This window comes from Eretmochelys imbricata, chromosome 8, assembly GCF_965152235.1.
Source record: "Eretmochelys imbricata isolate rEreImb1 chromosome 8, rEreImb1.hap1, whole genome shotgun sequence".
NCBI classification, from domain to species: domain Eukaryota; kingdom Metazoa; phylum Chordata; order Testudines; family Cheloniidae; genus Eretmochelys; species Eretmochelys imbricata.
The window spans coordinates 49,839,764-49,860,995 of record NC_135579.1 but is presented as its reverse complement, the minus strand read 5'-3'; the positions used below and the strand labels follow the sequence as shown (position 1 = coordinate 49,860,995).

Genomic DNA, 21,232 nt, shown 5'->3' with positions numbered 1-21,232 from the left:
AGAAGGGTGAAGTGAGATGGAAGAAAGCTGAATCTTCCAATAAGTGTGTGCGCACAGAGGGAGAGAGAGAGTGCAAAACATTGAAACATAAATTATTCGGATTTTGAAGCCCAATAAAATGTTTCTACGGTCAGGTTTTCCCAATCCCAGTGGCCAGTAGGAGATGGTAATCATGTGCTATGCTGCAGAGCTACGTAGTAACTGCATGTTGTAGAGCTGTGTGACAACTGCACTTAGCACTCACCTTTGATCACTCCACCTGCCTTCTGCTCACTATTCCATCTCCCCTGGAGGCTACTTCTAATGCTCTCCAGCCCCCTGAGAATTTCAAACAAATACCCTTTTGTTTTAAATCAGCCTGGCCGAGATATCCTTCCTCTCTTCCCCTTTACCCAAGGCCCAGGATGGACTAGAGATTCAGTTCTCAGCCAGTAACATTTTTTCTGTACATAAAAATGCCACAAACTTCGGGCCCAATCTTGCACCAAGTTCAGTGCTGACAGACCCATGCACCAGTGCAGACTAGGGCCTTAAAGTCCAACGTTTTGCAGCCCTGCAGGTCTAGTAGCTGCACATGATTCAGGGAGGCCATAGAAACCACTAGAAATAGCTTTTTTGTATCTCACAATGTCATCCACAGTAGCAATGCTTGTCCAGGCCTGCATAACTTGTGCCAAATCAAAACCCTTTGAATGCAAACCTGGACTGAGATCGGAATTTTGCAAATAATATATAATAATCCTAAGTGAATATTGTGTTAAGTGCATCTTGTCATAGCTCCAAATGGACCTTTTAAGCATGTCCTTAAAAACAATTTCACAGCTTGGGGGCAATTCAGCATGACTGGCACCAGCCCACAGCTGAAATAGCGGAGGAGCACTGCAGGTCAAGACCAAAGTGTCCTGGCAGATAGAGACAACGCATAACTGTTGATAGTGGGCGGGAGGCACGACAAAGGTTCGGGCTGAATGCCACAGGGTTCATGGCAGGTCATCTAAACCCTGGCAGAAATAGGGGGGCATATGACCCTGCATGCCTTCCCCCACGCGTTGCCTCTGCAAGTGGCAGAGTTATGCATGAGAATAATGCACAGTGTAATCAGGCTCCTACTCCTGTCAGCATTAATGTCCCCCAGCAAATGCCCATATGAAACTACAGCACTATTGGAAGGATATCATCCTACTGTGGCTGCAGCCGTTGTGGGGATTCCTCTGTCCCCACCATAGAGCCCCTAGTGATAGCTGACTTGTTGATTTTGATCATTCCAGGGCAGCTAGCTTACATCTCCCACTGCAGTGGGCATGGTAACTTTAGCCTGGAGTCCTGTGGCTGCATCTGCAATGAAGGGTGGGCTGGAAAAAACTGCTCAGAGCCCCACTGCCCCATGGGCTGTTCCAGCCGGGGAATCTGCGTAGAAGGCCAGTGCATCTGCGACAACGACTACAGTGGGGACGATTGCTCAGAGCTCCGCTGCCCGACGGACTGTAGCTCCCGAGGCCTCTGCGTGGACGGGGAATGCGTCTGTGAAGAAGGTTATGCAGGGGAAGACTGCAGCGAGCTGAGGTGCCCCGATGACTGCTTGGGAAAGGGGAGATGCACCAATGGCACCTGCATCTGTCAGGAGGGCTACGTGGGGGAAGACTGCGGTCAGCTGAGATGCCTGAATGCCTGCAGCGGACGTGGGTTCTGCCAGAAGGGGATGTGCGCTTGTGAGGAAGGTTACAAGGGACAAGACTGCTCAGCAGGTAGGAGTGGCCTCCCTACCGGGCACAGAGCCGGTGCAAGGGTAGGCCCTGCTCTCAGCCTGCTTGTGAAGTGGGTGGATCAGGGGTATGTCAGGATGGGTTGGCTTGGCAGGAAGGCAACACACTACTGCTGTTCTCTGCTCCCTGGGGCCCATGGGGAGCCATGGGATGCAAAGCACAAGTTAGAGCAGCCCTGATGTTGCTCTGACTTACATCAGGGCCTTTCCCAAGCCTGGCATACGGGCAGAGCTTTAAGCTCCCCTTGCCCAGAACAGGAACACAGTAACTGAGACTCAGGCCCTACACATGCCCAGGCGTGGGGCCATTTCACGTAGACAAAGCCGTCAGACATTCCGGAGGTGATTTCTGCAGAGTAATTCATTTGGGGAGGAAAAATACCATCGTGCTCTTGTCGCAGTTCCCTAAGTCAGCCAGGGTCTCCGTGCTGTGCACTGTGCAAGGGACCTGGGCCCCAGCATTCTGCACTGCCTTCCTGCTCAGGACCCCTGCTAACACCAGTGGAAGGACCATGACAGCTGTTGCAATAGTTCACATGGGGACCCTCTGCCAGCATCACAGGGGAAGATCACTGTGTAACCAACGGCTGTTGCTATGACAACTGTAGTCCACCCAATAAGGCCAAGGTAAAGTGCTGCTCCTTCTTGGGGCTATTACCATCTGTCTGGAAACCACCTGCCCTTGGCCTTTTGTGCAGGAGCATCTGGGTCATTATCTAAAGTGCTTCTCCACTTGTCTCTCCTAACCAGGCTACTTGAGAACGAGGATAAAAGCTACGTTCGGCATTTCACGCCAAGCACCCAGCTAGCAGGCCTGGCGCTGCAGGGGATGAGGGGAGTGGGTGGGAAGGGAAGCAGACTCCATTCCAACCAAAGAGATGCCATATTTGTTGTCCATAAGTTTCCCATCTCCTGACAGGAAAGCAGCGTGTGGGTGTTGGCTGGGGGCACCTGACGCTTGCAGGTTTATATGCATTCACCTCACTGCAGATCTCTCTTCCACGGCTGCCATCTCCCCAAATCATACAGTTAGGCACCAGAGCTGCCTCGTCCCAGACGACAAGGACGTGCTCACCCCAATGAGTGCCCTCTGGGCCTGCAGCCCCTCTGCCAAGATACAATTTAACCCTTTCATCCCAGCTAAAATGGTGCATCAGTCACAGAGCAGCGAGGAAAGGGCTGCAGCATTTCTACACAGGTGAACCTCGCCACGCACAGAGCCCTGTCTCCTAGAGACTCAGCCTTTTCACTCTTCCCCAGGACTCTGAGCTGTGCGTGGCCAACACGCAATACTGCTCCTTTTTCGTATAGGCAGGACAGCTGCAGCTGCTACACAGGCGCTGGCCAGCAACCAACAACTTCTCCAGATTCCCTCTGTCCAGCCCACAACCCTCTCTATTGCTCTGCTGTCTGCCCCACTCCCCTCCACCTTCTTCTTGCTTCTGCACTGCCTGCTTCCTGGACCTGCGTTCCCTACACCTGCCATTATCTGCCCCATTCCTCCTTTCACTTAGCCCCTTAACAGCTGCACTGCTGCTTTTCAGATCACCAGGAAAAATGCTGCATAATGTGACGGGGTTGGGCGGGACTGGGGGAGGTGAAAGAGGGGTGAGAAAGCCATTATTTAAATACTGGTTAACCTCCCAGAGCCCCGCTTCTGCTGCCTCCAGGGGAAATCCCAACAAGGGGTGTTTTGGATGCAGTTTAGGACTATTTTCAGAAGCTTTATGCAGCCCCAAAGAAGGCATGTTTCCCTCTCAGTCACATATGGCCTCTTTATTTCATTGAATGCAATTGAAAACAAAAAATAATGAGTGGGGAAGGAGAGCTAATAACTGATGACATCAAAAAAGCTCAGGTGTTTAATGCCTGTTTTGCTAGATACCCAACACAATTAATATTAGCAACAAGAAGGAAGGACTGCAAGCCAAAATAGGGAAAGATCAGGTTCAAGAATATTTAAAGATAAATGTGTTCAAATCGTCAGAGCCAGATAAAATTCATCCTAGGGTGCTTAAAGGATCTACCTAAAGCAATCTCTGAATCATTAGTGATTATCTTTGAGAACTCCTGGAAGACAGGTGAGATCCCAGACGACTGGAGAAGGGCAAACATAGTGCCTGTCTTTAGAAAGGGAAACAAAGAGGACCCCAGGAATTATAACCCAGTCAGCCTAACCTTAATATCTGGAAAGATACTGGAACAAATTATTAAACAATTTCTAAGCACCTAGAGAATAACAGGATTACAAGCAGTAGCCAGCATGAATTTCACAAAAACAAATCACGCCAAACCAATCTAAATTCCTTCTTTGACAGGGATACTGACATAGTGTATGGGGAAGCAGTAGTCATGATATATCTGGATTTTGGCACAGTTCCACTTAACATTCTCATAAACAAACTACGGAAATGCGGTCTAGACAAAATTACTATAAGGTGGGTGTGCAACTGATTGAAAGACCATATTCAAACAGTAGTTATCAATGGTTAGTTGTCAAACGGGGAGGACGTATCCAGTGGTGAGTTGGAGCCGGTTTGCACCAGCTGCGCGAACCGGTTGTTAAATTTTGAAGCCGGTTTAGAGCCCGTTGTTAAAGAATACAAGGAACCAGACAGTGTGCTGTGAGGCAATAAGAAAGCTTTTGAATGCTGTAACAAGAAAACACTTAAGCACATGGTTAACTTTAGGCAATTTTTACTCACCAGACGGCGCTCCGGGTCTTTGTCGGCACTTCAGCAGCGGGGCCTTCAGTCGCTCCGGGTCTTCAGCGGCACTTCGGCGGCGGGTCCTTCAGTGCCACCAAAGAACCAGAGCGACTGAAGGAACCGGTTCTTCAGCTTTTGGCAGCTCATCACTGAACATATCTAATGGAGTGCCACAAGGGTCAGTCCTGGGTCTGGCAGCATTCAATATTTTCATTAATGACTTGAATAATGGAGTGGAGAGCATGCTTATGAAATTTGCAAATGACACCAAGCCAGGAGAGGTTGCAAGCACTTTGGAAGACAAGATTAGAATTCAAAATGACCTTGACTTATTGGCGAATTGGTCTGAATTTAACAAGATGAAATTCAGTAAAGACAAGTGCAAAGTCCTTCACAGAGGAAGGAAAAATCAAATACACAGCTATTAAATGGGGAATAACTGGGTAGGTGGGAGTACTGTTGAAAAGGATCTGGAGGTTATAGTGGATCACAAATTGAATATGACCCAACATTGTGACACAACTGCAAAAAAGGCTAATATCAATAACAGGGAGGTTGTTTGTAAGACACAGGAGGTAATTGTCTGGCTCTACTCAGCACTGGTGAGGCCTCAGATGGAGTACTGCGTCCAGTTCTGGGTGCCCACTTTAGGAAGGATGTGGACAAACTGGAGAGAGTCCAGAGGAGAGCAACAAAAATGATAAAAAGTTTAGAAAACCTGACCTGTGAGGAACGGTTAAAAAAACTGGCCATGTTTAGTCTTGAGAAAAGAAGACTGAGACAGGACCTGATAACAGTCTTCAAATATGTTATGGGCTGCTATGGACTGTGAGCAGTTGTTCTCCACATCCACTGAAGGTCAGAGAAGAAATAATTGACTTAATCTGCAGCAAGGGATATTCAGATTAGATATTAGGAAAAATGTTCTAACTATATGGGTTGTTAAACTCTGGAATAAATTACCAAAGAAGGTTGTGGAATTGCCATCACTGGAGGTCTTTAAGAAGAGGTGGCACAAATACCTGTCAGGGATGGTCTAGGTAGACTTGGTCCTACCTCAGCAAAGGGGGCTGGACTTGGTAACTTCTTGAGGTTCCTTTCAGACTTTCATTTCTATGATTCTATGAAAAGCAACACTTCTTGGTTCTCAGTCACCTGTGAGCGAGTGACATGACCCCCTGAGGTCCCTTCCAACCCTGATATTCTATGATTCTATTACATTAAAAGTGGTTGAATGACAAGCAAATGAGCTGTCTCGAAGGCAAACCCAGCACAAGGTCAGGAATTCCTTCATCCTGGTAGGGACTGTCTGTGTTTGTACAGGGCCTATCACAGTGGGTCCTGCTCCATGAGGAGGGCTCCAGGTGCTACTGCAACACTACTAATGATAATAATGAGAGATGACCCCAAAGCAAATCCCTGCATGTGAGTATCTCCAAACTTTGAGGACATTCAGCTTTGGAGCAGGATCTATGGCTGGCTGCACCTCTGCAATAGGTCAAAACAAAGCCTGGAGTCCAATCACCCCCAAACTCGGGGGAATAGTCACATCCAGATCTGAATTTCAGAGTCCAGGGCCATCATGGTTTGACTGCTCGTCCCATCACTAGCATTACACACCCTGATGTGGCACTCAGACATCAGTCCTCACTCTGCCAAGGTGGGTTTTAAGACTTAGCAGAAGCAGGATGACACCATCAGCTGATTGCCTCAGCTTTAATTCCATGTATCACGATAGCTCGGTGCTGTGCAAACACAGAACAAGACGATGGTGCCTGCCCTAAAGAGTTCCCAATAAGTATAAAATAAGAGATAACAGGTGGATGCAGAGAGATGAGAAGTAAAAAGAAATGATGAGACAATATCGGTCAAAATGATGGGCAGTGGACTAAGAGCACCAGTAGCCTAACTCTTGTCAAGTTTTTTGTGGGCCTCAGGTCGAAGGAGTTTTAAGGAGGGATTTGAAGGAAGATAATGAGGTACCTTTGTGGATGTTTTTAGGTAGCTCCTCCAAGCATGAGGGGCAGCATGGGAGAAACCACAAGGGCACTTGTTTGAAAATTTAACCAGTGGGTGATTGAGGCTGGGCAGCACTACAGGGCACTGAGTTAGGAATACTCCCTAGTGACGATATAGTTAAAAAGCATTTATTTGAAAATACATATACTGGAAATTGCATTAATTCCTCCCCCTCATATTCTGTGCTATTAACAGTGGATTGGAATAACTGTTGTTCTCAAAGTGTGAGTCATTCCCAAGTTTGCCCCATGATAACATACCGTTTAACACCCTCCGCCGCCCCCAGAGTCCCATTGACTTTTGTTTACTGAACAACATTCCCGTTGTGCAGGACTATTATTGATTATTTGCAGGACTGAGGGGGCCCCACCAAGATTGGGTTCCTGTTGCACACACATTGGACAACCACATACAGCCCCTTCCCTGAAGAGATTGAATTGACAAGGCAGGCAAAGTGTCAGGGCTGGCACATAGGCGGCCATGCCTAGTGTTTAGTATAGGGCAGGGGGCCAGGTCACCCTGCCAGCCGGGGTTCAGAACCAGGAGGTCAGGAGCCAAGATCAGGAACCAAGAGTCAGATACCAGGAATCAGGCCGATTCAGGAAACAAGGAAGTCACGGTCAAGAGACAAGAGCAGATAGCACTGGATGAGCAGTCCAAAGCAGAGTGGAACCCAGCTGTACAGACGACTTCCTGTTCCTCCTTCTGGCTTAAGTAGGGGGAATGGGCCAATCAGAAGCTCTTGTGTTCCATTAATCGGGGTAGAGCCTTCTGTGACAGGTGTGGGCCCTTTGGGAGGTTACCTGATGAGCTGGGATGCCACTGAATCAGCCTATTCTGCCAGCCTGAGTCCCCTTTACCTGGCCTTGCTGGGTGAGGCTCACAAGCCTCTTCCAGCCAACCGCACAGGCAGGGCCACACCCAGCTGCACAGAGAGACAGAGATCCGCTCTGGAAAGATTCAGCCTTAGGAGCTTTCCCCAACACTCTGGTGCCCACTCCTTTTAAGGGGTACAAACCCAGAGGTTTTATGAAATTCACCCCCTCCCTCAATGTGGAGGGAGATATGCACAACTTCTTTCCCCCTTCTCCCCCCAGTTAAAAATTACATAAACTGGGTTATATCATAAACAAATTTATTAACTACAAAAGGTGAATTTTAGGTGAACATAAGAGAGAAGAGACAGAACAACGCAGATTACTGACCGAATAAAGCAAAATACACAAGCTAAGCTCAATATACTTATGAAACAGGTTACAAAATGTAAATTCTCACCCTAAATGTTATTTTAGGCAGGTTGCAAAGTTTCTGTGGTTCAGAGTTCCAATTATATTCCTTTTCAGACTGGATCCCTGTCTCAGTCTGGACTCTCCCTGCCTTCCCTTCAGGTGGCTTTAGCAGTCTTTCTTCTTGGGCAGACAGGTCATGGAGAGGAGGAGTCCCATTTGCCTTCCTTCCCACCTTTAAATAGGATTTACATAAGGTTGAAAACCTTTGTTTCCCAAACTTGACCCTCCCTGTCCCTTGCAGTGGAAAGTTACAAGAAGTCCCAGGTAATGTTTAGTATTAGGTGACAAGACCACCTGACTCTGTGGTGTTAGGCAAAAAGATTCTTTTTCCCAAGAATCAGGCAAGCACAGACAATACTGAAGGGGGTTTATTCACAGTACCAGGAAGACTGACAAGCAGCTTCAAAAATATGGTGCCATAGTGGCCAGTTATATACATTCTCTTATCAATTCATTTGCATTTATCTGTACATACAGAGACAGACATTGTTACAAATCAAGAGAGAACCCTAAACAAAGATAAAAATAGGAACAGTACATACATATAGAGGTCATCCTATTGCATCAAGCATCTATGGCTACCTTGCCATAGAGGCGGAGGGCAGGGAGGGATGAGTGCTTTCAGACATCCGGTGGGTTGTGAAGGGAAGGTTAGCATTGTCCTAAGAGCTGAGTGACTGGGCGGGCATTGACCATATAAGCTGAGCTAAATTATCAGGGGTATCGACAGAAACTTTGTCCTTGCTTCTCAGCAGTTTCTGTCTTTTCTGCTGGCTGAATTTTAACTCCTTCCTGACAATAGTATCACGAGTCAGTGGCAGTATGGAGGGTCCACAGGAAGGCCAAGCCTTTTCACAGTCCATTGTCCTCGCTGATGGGCCATCAGCCCTGTCTGGCTTTTCCATTGTTGTACCGGAGGTGTTAGCAGTGGGCATCGCTCAGAGTAGCATAGTTGAAATATAGATATATAGTCAATATTCCTAACTCAGATACAGAAATGATACAGGCGTACAAATTGGATAATCGCATTCAGTAAATTATAACCTTTCCAATGATATCTTACAAGACCTATCCTGCATAAAGTACATCTCAGTTATGTCATATTCATATCATAAGCATATTTTCATAAAGAATATGGAGTGAAACGTCACACCTTCTATTTGGGCTGGGCTTCAAGAAGTCCCAGTTCACACTGATGCCAGTAAACCACTGGGTGGAGGATTGGAGCGTGATGACCTCCAGGAACGCTGCAGACCCAGGTTTGAGAGCCACAGGTTATGACAGAAAGGAATGGAAGGAAAGAGGCACAGAGAGGTGAAGTAGAACTGGAATTAGAATGGGGCCTCCAGGCTCCCAGCCTAATACCCTGTCCACACCCCAGATAACTATTGACTAGCCCCCTACAAGGAATGAATGAAAAGGTTCAGGAGAGACCATGTCACACCTCATACCAATTCTAAATGTGATCCTAGTCCCTAGCCCAAGAAGAACATCATGCCTAAAGTAGCGAGATAGAGGATGGATAAGCCATGCACTCTCTGACACTCCCTGTCTATCACCTCTCCCTTTAGTTGCCCCACCTGAGGATCTGCGAGTGGCTGGGATCAGCGACAGGTCCATTGACCTGGAATGGGATGGGCCAATGGCAGTGACAGAGTATGTGATCTCCTACCAGCCAGTGGTGCCGGGGGGCCTTCAGCTCCAGCAACGGGTGCCTGGAGAATGGAGTGCTGTCACCATCAAGGAGCTGGAGCCAAGCCAAACATATAACATCACCATCTACGCTGTCATCAGCGACATCCTTAGCGTCCCCGTCACTACCAAGGTGACTACCCGTAAGTATTGCTTTTCCACCATACAATTTTATCCCCATTGGCCAGAAGTAATAGAAAGAAGAGCAGTCTCATATATACCCGTGGACCCTGACAGACAGCTTTCCCAGTCTAATATAGTTTCTGGTACATGGTTGCCATCATTTAAAATTGTGTGTTTAAGGCTGGTTGAAATTTTTCCATCAAAACTATATTTCAACAGAAAAGTGGGTTTTTGACAAAACTAATTTTTTTCACAAAAAAGTGTCCACTTTCCACAGAAAATTTACAATTTTGTCAAAAACTTGAACACCTGAAAACCAAAAAGCAAAACAAAAATATTTCTATTAGGAAATACTGTCACAACAACCTCCTGCCCCCTGTTCTCCTCTAGGACTGGATTCCCTGGCCACATTACATCTCTCATGCTGTTCCATGGCTGGCGACTCCCAGGATGCACACGGGTGGTGGCTCAGTAAGATGGGAGGATTGTGACGCATCATGGGAGATGTAGTCCAACTGAGAAACTTGGCCCATAGAGGAGAATGGAGACACAACATGCTTGAAATACAATTCCCATTTGGCACCACCATAGCATTTCCAAATCAAATTTTCCATTTTAAAACTGAAAGTTTACAGCTAAAAATGTTCAGCTTTCAATTTTTTTGCTGAAAAGTTAAAATTTTACTTGGGGGGAAGGGACATTTTCCAGCCAGCTCTGCTGTTTGAAAAATAATGCTTTGGTGGCACCAGAACATCTCTGAAATAAAGCTAACCCCATACAGAACTCTTCCTGAATTAAAGCTGGCTGTTATTGACATAATGCTCTTGTGGAATGAATGCCAGTGATGCCTTTGCTAATACAGAACCAAAACCCATCAAAGTTAATGGACGTCTTTCCATTGATTTCAGTGGGGTTTGGATCAAGCATATGCTGCCATCAAAAGGGACTAAAATTCTGGTCTAAGATTGCCCTAGATGTAGTTTTCCCCTCAACCTCACAAACACACAGGGTACAAGGCTCTCTCATACAAGGCTGCACCTTATACATGGATGCCTTTTCTTGTTTATTTTCCTTGAAATCAGTTTTATAATAGAGATGGGCCTGAGCATCAAAAAATCACATCTAGATCCCCAACGGCTGGTCCATGATTTTGGTTCAGGCCATCTCTAGGATTGAATAATGAGAAGCGAATGTCAGGAGTTCAGATTCATTCTGAGTACACTCCTACAATTCATGGAGGATGGGTCCATCAATGACTATTAGCCAGGATGGTCAGGGATGCAACCCCACGCTCTGAATGTCCCTAAACCTCCACCTGCCAGAAGCTGGGACTGGACAATGGGATGGATCACTCAATAATTGCCCCTGTTCTGTTCATTCCCTCTGAAGCATTTGGTACCAGCCACTGTCAGAAGACAGGATACTGGGCTAGATATTGGTCTGACCACCGTGGCCATTCTTATGTTCTTAATTCTCAAAAGCTTATCCAAACTTATCCCCTGAAGCACTGCCCCCTCTCAACCTCCTACATAAGGCCCTTCCTTACACAGCTTTAGCTATTTGAGGTACTTCTATGGCCTTTACTACCATAATATCTGAGCACCTCACAATCTTCAGTGTGTTTCTCCTCATAGCAGCCCTGTGAATTAGGAAAGGACACATAGCATTATCTTCATTTTCCCATTGTACAGATGGGGAACTGAGGCACGGAGAGACTAAGTGACTTGGCCAAGGTCACAGAGGGAATCTGTGTCAGAGCAAAACACTGAACCTAGATCTCCCAAATTCCAGGCAAGCACCTATCCACTGGAACATTCTTCCTCTCTATCACAGCCATATTACACATGTGGCCTTGATAATATCCATGATGCTATTCAAAATTTATCTGGGTGTGATGATGGCTCATTAAAAGCATTAAAATTGCCCCTTTTTCACTTTCAGCAGTGCTTTTCTCCCACAAAAAAGTTTGATTTTGAAGGGGAAAAAAGGGCATTTTCCACTGGAAACTCATTCCAACAGAAAACTGCCAACCAACTGTCAGTACCTACTTCATGACACCCCCCTTGACACTAGCAGTCAGGTTTACCCAACCTGACTAACCTAGATGGGCATAGTCAAAGGAGAACAGAGCTGTCAGGGATGTAGGGTGTCCTGTGTCTCACGCTGTGGGGAGCTGTGTCATTAAAGCAGGAACAGGGCCACAGCCTAGCTAATGTGATCCGCATTGCTGCATTTCAGATCTCTCCACTCCAAAAGGGCTGCAGTTCAAGACGATCACAGAGACCACCGTGGAGGTGCAGTGGGAGCCCTTCTCTTTCTCTTTTGATGGCTGGGAGATAAGCTTCATCCCCAAGGTAACAACAACGGGGACCGCCTCTGCCCTGCCCTGCCACTGCTGGCCACCCAAAGTCAGCTCTGTGGCATAGTCACAATACTAGGTCCCCGTTTAAAGGAGCAGTCACACACACAGAACAGGGCATGGTGCAGGGCTAGGTAAACACCATCTGAATGATACCCCTACTCTGCCCCCTGCCCACCCATGCCAAAACAAAGCACTAAAACACCAGGTCATAATCTGGATCAATTAATCTCAGCTCTGCACTGAACACTATTTTCCATGGATTCTAGGTATCAGGACATGCATTCCTATAGAGGGAATTCCATGAAAAAGATCCTACATTTATCATATAAACAAATGGGTCCTCTAGCTCTCCTTCCCTCTCTTCCTCTATCTGTCCTCTTGCTCTCTTCCCTTACTCTCTCCCTCCATCTCCTTTCACATACCTTTCTCTCTTTCCCTTCTCCATTCTATTTTCTTTCTCCCACCTTCTTGCCCTGACTTTGATCAGACTTTTCTGAACAATTCAGCAATTGATTCATCTGTTCTAACTTATCAGTGTGAAAATGAGGCATTTGATCACCATCTCTAAAAACCCATGATAGAAACCTGCTTGGGTGTCTAAAGCTAGGCACCTAAATCCATTTTTAGCCACCCAAATATGTGGCCTGATTTTCAGAAGTATTGAGCACTTAGTAGCTCTCAGACTCCAAGCAGCCTAAATCACAATTACAAATAATTCCGCTGCAAAATTGTAACCACAATTATAGAACAGGTACAATTTGTGCTTGCAAAAATGAAAGTTGAAGGCTGAAACTGTTGCCCTAAATTTTAAACATTTTATCTGCATAGACAAAACAACAATAAAGTTGTCACTGATGCTATATTTAATATTTATTCTCAGTTATTGTACCACTTGTATAGAACTACAGCTCAACTTGTATCTGGCACCTCTCTACAAGTGTATCCTACACATCTTACAATAAAAAAAATGTGGATGAAGAGTCCAATTATATTGCCTTGACTCAGGAAAAACTCCCACTGAAGTAAACAAGGGTTCTGTGAAATAAATGAAAATATACCATCAGAACCAGTACAAAAACAAAATCCAGATGAGCAGAAATTGACAAAAACAACTTTGGTTTCTAACTTTGGTTTCCAAAAGGGCCGGAGGGATATTTTTGTAATTGTATATGTGTATACACTCACACACACACAAAAGCAAAATTCTCTTATGAGTTGTAGTTCATGAATTGCATTTATAAGCCCAGAGGTAATTTTCATTCAAAATCAGGATAAGCCACTAAAAAATAAGAAATTCTAATGGAAACACTACCAGAGCCATAAGTGAACTAAACTAGCACATCTTTAAAACATTGTACAAACACTAGTGAATCAATCCTCACAACATAAGGATTGACATGAATGCTAGGATATCCATTTCAAGATGGGGATGCGGAGTCTCAGAAGTGCACTTGGCTATCTCACCCGATTTCTTTGTGAAGATCATCATCGCTCCCCAGAGTCACTGCACAGTCCTAATGTTCATGACTCTGTCCCATGACCCAAGGAAATAGTCCCTTGTTTGTCTCAGACATGACAGCGCAGGGTCACAATGAATCCAGGCTCAATGCCACAAGTAGTCCTGCCTTAACTTGACATCGTGAGGTGGAGCCCCAAGCATAATGATGTCACGATGCAATGCAATTTGTGACACTTTTATTTCGGCCTGCACAAGAAAGACAAACCACTGGCCACCATTTTCCTATTAGATCTTAGTCCCCATTACAAATGCAGTTTAATTTTCCCAAGTAGGTACAGGAACAATTAAGTAACACCTTGGAATGGAACAGGACAGGTACAGTAGAAAAAGTTTGTGAGGTACCTGAATTTTATAAACAGTGATACACTACATGATAGGAGAAATAAAAATATAGCTTTTAATCATGCTGCGGTGTGTGATTAATAAAGGCAGGTAAGTCCCTCCAGTGGCTTTGAAAATCTCAGCCTAAATGCATTATCTGTAAATTTCAAGTGAACTTTTCAGGTCAAATGTATCCCAACTTTAAAATTTGTAAAACTAAATTCTTAAAATCCTAAGACCAACAGAAACATTTCCAAGGTATTTTAAAACATTCCAGATACAATATTTCCCTCCAAAAAACATCACAGCATTGCACTGCCATTCTAAAACCCTGACAGTGAAAAGGGACTAGACACTGACTATTACTAAAATGAAACTGACCAGCTATTTTCATTGTTTAGGGAAAGAAATGCAAGCATTAAACAAACAAAATCAAGAGTGAAAAGTAAATATATGCTACAGCAATAATATCACATTGACATTAAAGCTGTGGTTTATGTGGGCTATGAAAGTAGGATACTATTTCTTTCTGTGCACTGTACCGTCATATTTCTAAGAACTCTGCGTTAGACAACAACTCGTTTGTTCTCACAATCTCTGCAGACTGCTATAGAGATACAAGAGCACTGGGGATCTAAGGGGACTTTAATTCTGGTCTTTTTTGTTGCTGTTGCTCCATAATATAAAATAAAAGTGATTTCAGATGGCAAATATATGGTGGCTCTGTGCGAAAGGAAAAAACACAATGAGATTTGCAGCAATAGCGGGAACGGCTCTGCAAAGCAATAGAACTCAGAGAAAATGACAAAGCCACAAAGAGGTTAAAAAAGAGAAAAGAATATTAGAAAAGCTAAAATGGCAATTTAGGGACAAAGTGGAAGATTTCTAGTTTAATGAGAAAAAGGAAGAATGCGAATGGAAATCTATGTGCAAAGGTTTGCTTAGTATGTTATTAGTGAAGACAATGACAAGAAAAGTTTTATTTGGCTAACACTGGCAGGAAAGGTGACATTTGCAGCTGCTTAAAGACTTATGTTTTCCAGAGGAAATACTTGGAGTATAAAGACTTAATAGAGATACTTCAAAAGTATTGTGTGCCAAAAACAAAGGCCTTGCAGTTTCACAGCTATATATAAACCACAGGATACTCCAGGCAGCCGAGAAGTGCCACAAAGAGAGAGGAATGAATCCCGGACCTTTTTCACTGACTGTTCTCATGTGGAGTCGCTCTACCAGCTTGAACACGCACACTAGTTAAAAACAGGGATTGAGAAAAATGCTGTCTGCCTACGAGCCATCTGGAAGCAACAACTGAGGGGTGAACGGCATGAGATGCATCTGACTCTGTGAGCCACTGCTGGCTGCGAGGGGGTATTGGGACCCTTGGCAAAAGAGTCGACCCATCCTGAGGCATGTAATATCTTTTGGACAGACCGTACAGCCCTTATGCACATTTATGAGCACTTATCAGACTTGCAGGCCCATTGTAAACAATGGGAATAACTGAATGAGTAAGATCTCACCACTGTGAATAAGGGTCACTTATGAAATAGACATGCAGAGAGTATGTAAGTTTTCCCCAGGTGGGTACATTATCCCCAGTGATGCTCTATATTTGGGGCCAAGTTGACCTGGCATCCCATTATTTTCTCCAACTACTGCTGCATCCTTTTAATACGTTACCAGTTCCAGACTCCTCCCTCCCCAACTTTCTGTGCAGATTTCTTTTTTAATCTCCCTAGAACAATGAAGGTGGCGTCATCGCACAGCTTCCTAGCAGTGTCACCACCTTCAACCAGACAGGACTGAAGCCTGGGGAAGAATACATCGTCAATGTGGTAGCCCTCAAGGAGCAAGCCAGGAGCCCCCCTACCTCTGACAGCATCTCCACCTGTGAGTGACTCCATCCTTTAGCCCTCAGGCATGCTCTGTCTTTCCAGACCCAGAACAGGGCATGGTCCCAGTGTTGTATAGCTGTCCTTTCACCTCCAGGTCAGCAGGTCAGATATAATCCAGTTCGGCAGAGGCTGAAGGCTGGTATCACCAGATGGTGGGGATCATTTGGGCCAAGTGAAATGAGGTGCTGGTCTCAATACAGATCCCAGCAGATGTGCGTTCATATCACAGAAAACACCACCACAGTTGGCATTAATTGGCAGTTTCAGCAGAGGAACCAAGGAATGAATAGCCATGGAGACTGAACTCCCCTCTCACAGTTAGAGATGGTCCCACCAGAGCATGGCAGGGCACATCGATGGATGGATGTGGGGTAGTTTACATTTCTGCTGCCAATGTTGTACTAGTTCCCTGGGTTACAAGAAGAATCCAGTCTCCAGGGTTTTGTTCATGCACCTTTCACCAACAAGACATTCAAACAATGGGCCAAATCCCCAGCTGCTGTAAATCAGTGTAGCTCCATTGACTTAAAACTGAAATGTTTTTAACCCCTGAAAAGACGCAGGTTTGGCTTTGCTTGGAGGCTCAGGTGAGGGTTCTGAGGGTTCTTTATTGAGGGTAACTTGCAACACTGAATTTACTCTCTGCTAGATAAACTCAGAGGGCAAATTCACCCATTGAGTAATGCCATTGACTTACACCAGGGATTACTTCGGTCTACATCATTTCTGCAAGGAAAGAAATAATTAGGAGACAGCTCTGGCCTGGAACATCAGAACCAAATCCTCCCACTTTGAGCTTGGGGGAAAGTCAGACACAAATGCAAATTCTGTGGCACAGACCCAGTTATGATAATAACACCTGACTGAGCTGCACAATTTCAGTCTCAAAGACACACTAAAGACTGATGAACTTCTAAACTGAATGATGATTTGGGTTAAACAAATGCCCTGAAATCTGGGGTTTATCTGAACGATCTAATTCCATCTGGGCTGCAAACTGGGTGCAGAAGCACCACAAGAACAGCCCTTCTCACAGCATTTTGACACTTCTTTTGTACCCAAATCCCTTTGAGGAAGATTCAGTGAGCTTGATAATAGCAAAGGGAAAATTAATTCCTCTCACTGTTGCATATAGCTCACATTCTTCCGTTCCTTCTCCTCTCTCCCCCACACTCCCCAGTACATCCTGGGAATTGTAGTTCCTGGGCTCAAAGCTCCAGGACTCATCTAGGAACAAACTTACAGACTGGGGTAGCTATCCGCCCCGAGATAGATACAATTCCCCCCACTCCTGGCCTGATTCTCGTGCAGGGAAAGCATGGAGAAACATTAACTGAGCTCAAACAAGGACCAGTCTGGGTTCTAAGTGAAGGCTCAGTTCAATTATTTTTCTGTCCAAGTAAATTTCCCACCTCTAGTGATTTCACATTAGGCACATTTCTGAAGTTGGAGACTGAGTGTTCCCAGTTCCACAAAAGCGCTTGTACCAAGTAGTCCCCCAGCACACCCAGATAACAGGTTAAGGTCCAAATCCTGGGAGGTGCTGAGGGCCCTCAAGAATGTAAGAACAGCCATATTGGGTCAGACCAAAGGTCCATCTAGCACTCGATCTTGTCTTCCAACAGTGGCCGATGCCCGGTGCCCCAGAGGAAATGAACAGAACAGATAATCATCATTCCCAGCTTCACACTGATGGACTCAGGTCTCTTCAGAGCCAATTTTTTATGCTAGCCACAAGCTGATCACTTTCTCCCGCAGTCAGTCAGATTAGAGTCTCCAGGTGTGTACACTAGGAGCTAATTAACCCTTTCATTGCTGAGTCAAAGGTAACACTGGGCAAAGCACATATCTAAGTTCTCACTCTGAATCCTTGCAAGACAGTCAGATAGCTCCCTCCAGCCACACCATTTACAAACAGAAACACACATTTAAACAGCTCTGTGAAGGTTACATAGAGATGTGTTCTCATGAGGTTGCTAATTAGGGCTTTAATGGAGCTGGAGACTGAAGGGCTCCTAGGAAAATTATCCTAAAAAGCACAATATAACAGAGAGGTCTCTACAGTCAGCACAGGAGAGTCTTTCTAACATTAGAGGAGAGAATCTAGCATCTTGCTGCAGATGTTAGTCTACCTGATCTCTGCAAACAAACACAAATCCTTTCCTATTGCTTTGTTTGTGTGTTTAGCAGCTGCTTGCATAATGTGGCTTAACAGAGACACCTACTGGTCATGACTAAATGTTTCCATTCCCCTAACGAGTGCAGCTATTGCACATAGAGTAGCCTCAAACTCACAGTGCTTTCAGTTCATAAGGGATTGTGCAAAGTAGATTAAAGATTCATAAATCTTCCGGCCAGAAGGGATCATTGCAATCATCTAGCCTGACCACCTGCAAAACACAAGCCATAGAATTTCACCCCATGATCTCGCCTCTAACTCAGCAAAGTGTGGTTCTTGATAGGCTCCAACTGCAAAGAGATGGGTTCAAACTGCTGGATCCCAGCTTTCCCAGCATGTGGGGGTTTAGATCTGGTGGATTGGTTTGGCTTGGCCCATTATACAGAGAGGGGTCAGCCACAGAGTCTGGATCTGGATATGACTGCTCCTAAAGCTCCAGAGATTTTTGAATCTGGAGATTTGGTTCACCATCTCTAATGCAAGCCTTTCTGTTCTGTTTTGGTTATGGGAGGGTAGAACCAGATCTGTTTGATTTTAAGTTGTAATGAACCCAAAATCTCAGCGTAAAGATCAGCTGAAACAGCCAAAACTTTTCTTGTTTTGAGCAGAAACAGGATTTTCCACCCAAAGCCATTGTGCAGTCCAGGCACACCAACCCTTGAGAGACCCCAGTTGGTGTGGCTGGAACCTCTGCACCTTTGCCGATGAGTTTAAACTTTCTTCCCTGAAGTTTTGCCCAGCTCTGGTCACAAGGAATTCACCAGATTTGGGACAGACTGATGTTTGGGTTACAGTCCATTAATACTCCCATGTTAAATGTTCACACAGAGGCTGGTATTTTCAAAGGTGCATAAGGGAAATAGGTGCCCAGATCCCATTGAATTTCATTGAGGTTTGGGAACCTAACCCCTTAGGCAGCTTTGAAAATCCAAGCCAAAAATGCAAGCTCAGCATGTTCTGCAGTAGCACCACCAGTTTCCCCGGCTGAAAACTTGTGATTTTTTTAGCAGCTAATTAGTCTATCCACCTGAGCAGCAAACCATGCAGGACTTGTAGGCATTGTATTCATGCTCCATTAATACAACACCTACAATCTTAATCCACTAAACTAATTTAGAATAAGGTTCTCTATTCTGGAATAAGAGCATCCACATCTGGAGTTAATCAAGAAGAGCTATTTCAGACTGTGTGTTTAGAAACCTCTTAGATCACCCCAACATTCAGCCCCCTCTGGAGATCTAGATATTCAGTATATGTTTATTATCCAGTGAAACCTGTCCAACATACAAAATGCACTTTAAAAAAATAACATTTTTGCTTTGCACTACCTAAACCCTAGCTTACAAGACCAGGGCATTTAGTACTAGTTACAGAATACAATTTAGGCTGTCACTAGTAAAACAAACAAGCAAGCAAGCCCCCATACAGTATGAACCTGGGTTACAGATCTCAGATCCCCAGGTAGAAAATAAGTCTCAGAATTGGCTGTGCAGCAGGTGCTGCATGTTAATGCTGCTACAGCACGTGGCCAATACACAGATGCTTGACAGATTGTGTCATTACAATACCTACAGACAGGCAAAGCAGTTAGAATCAAACAGCATCAACCCAGAATTTGAACCCAAACTTTTCACCATGTAACTTTTTTCTTTAGATTATTTTTTATTTCCTTGTGGTCCCTGCACTTCTGGATTTCTTCTAAGAGAGGAAGTAGAAATGTCAGCACAACCTTGTGGGATTTCCAGATCAAACAGGGAGCAGTGGAAATCCCAAGGGGTATTGCTGCTTTCTTGTGAGTCCGAGTGCAATTATTCCAAGATCTAGAGATCTGGCTACAACTCCTCTCTCTTTTGTAAAGGATGGGTAGAACTTCTGGGATATTGTAACTAATGTCAAGTTTTGAAAAGTCTCTTGAAAGTGCTAGTTGTTTTCTCAACTCTTCTCATATTTTCAGCACACTGGAAATCCACAGTTTATTAAAAATTGGCTGACACATGTCAAAATGTAATTGTAAATGGGGAATTATCATTAAGCCTGGATGTTTCTAGAAGGGTCCTGCAGGGATCAGTCCTTGGCCCTAGGCTATTTAACATTTTTATCAAAGACCTGGAAGAAAACATAAAGTCATCACTGGTAAAGGTTAAGATGACACAAAGATAGGGGAAGTAGTAAATAATGAAGAGAAGAGGTCATTGATACAAAGCAATCTGGATCTCAAACAATACAGATTTTAATATGACCAAATGTAAGGTCATACGTCTAAGAATAAATAATGCAGGCTTTACTTACAGAATGGGGGACTCTATCCTGGAAAGCAGCAACTCTGAAAAGAACTTGGTGGTGATCATGGATAATCAGCTGAACATGAGCTTCCCATGCAATGCTGTTGGCCAAAGGGGCTAATATGATCCTTGGATGTAGAAACGGGGGAATATTGTGTAGGAGTAGGGAGATGATATTTTCTCTGTATTTGGCATGGGTGTGACCACTGCTGGAACACTGTCCAGTTCTTGAGTTCACAATTCAAGAAGGATGCTGATAAATTGAAGAAGGTTCAGAGAAGAGCCATGAGGATGATTAGAGGTCTGGAAAACATGCCTTATAGTGAAAGACTGCACAGGCATTGAATCTGTTTAGTTTAACAAAGAGAAGGTTAAGGGGTGACTTGATCACAGTCTATAACAGGGGTCTCAAACATGCAGCCCGCAGGTGGCCCACGGAGTTATTTACTGTGGCCCGCCAAGTTTCCCGCCCTGAGTTATTTCCTGTGGCAGCCAAGCTCCCCTCATCCGCCACCCCCCCCTCCCCTGCCAGCGCACTGTGTTCCCGCTCCTCTGCCTACCTCCAGGTGCTTCCCACCGCCAAACAGCCGTTTGGCGGTGCTTAGCATGTTCCAGGAGAGAGGGGGGAGGAGCGGGGAGCCGTGCGCTCAGGGAAGGAGGCAGAGAAGAAGCAGGGATTTGGGGAAGGTGCTGGAAGAGGGGCTGGGAGGGGGTAGAGTTGGGTGGGGACTTTGGGGAAGGGGTTGGAATGGGGTGGGGACTCATGAAAGGGGTGGAGTGGGGGCAGGGCCAGTGGCAGCGGGGGGCGGGGGTGGTTGTCAGTGATGCGGCCCTTGGGCCAATGTACTAGTCCTCATGTGGCCCTCGTGGTGATTTGAGTTTGAGATCCCTGGTCTATAATAACTGACATGGGGAACAGAACTCTTCAGTCTAGCAGAAAAAGGTACGACAAGACAGAATGGCTAGATGTTGAAGCTAGACAAATTCAGACTAGAAATGAGGCACAATTTTTTAACAGTGAGGGCAATTAAGATTTAGAACAACTTACTGGGAGTTGTGGTGGGCTCTCCATCTCTGG

The 21,232-nt window shown here is 45.2% G+C and overlaps 1 protein-coding gene across 1 annotated transcript in view; it reads left to right on the top strand.

The window, feature by feature from the left end:
* The window catches only part of TNR (tenascin R), a 67,545-nt gene that overhangs the window by 6,213 nt on the left and 40,100 nt on the right, over positions 1–21,232 (top strand). Inside the window, exons 2-5 of the mRNA XM_077823903.1 lie at positions 1,269–1,745; positions 9,350–9,613; positions 11,832–11,947; positions 15,538–15,688. Coding sequence (XP_077680029.1) covers positions 1,269–1,745; positions 9,350–9,613; positions 11,832–11,947; positions 15,538–15,688 — 1,008 coding nt within the window. The remainder of the gene's footprint in view (positions 1–1,268; positions 1,746–9,349; positions 9,614–11,831; positions 11,948–15,537; positions 15,689–21,232) is intronic.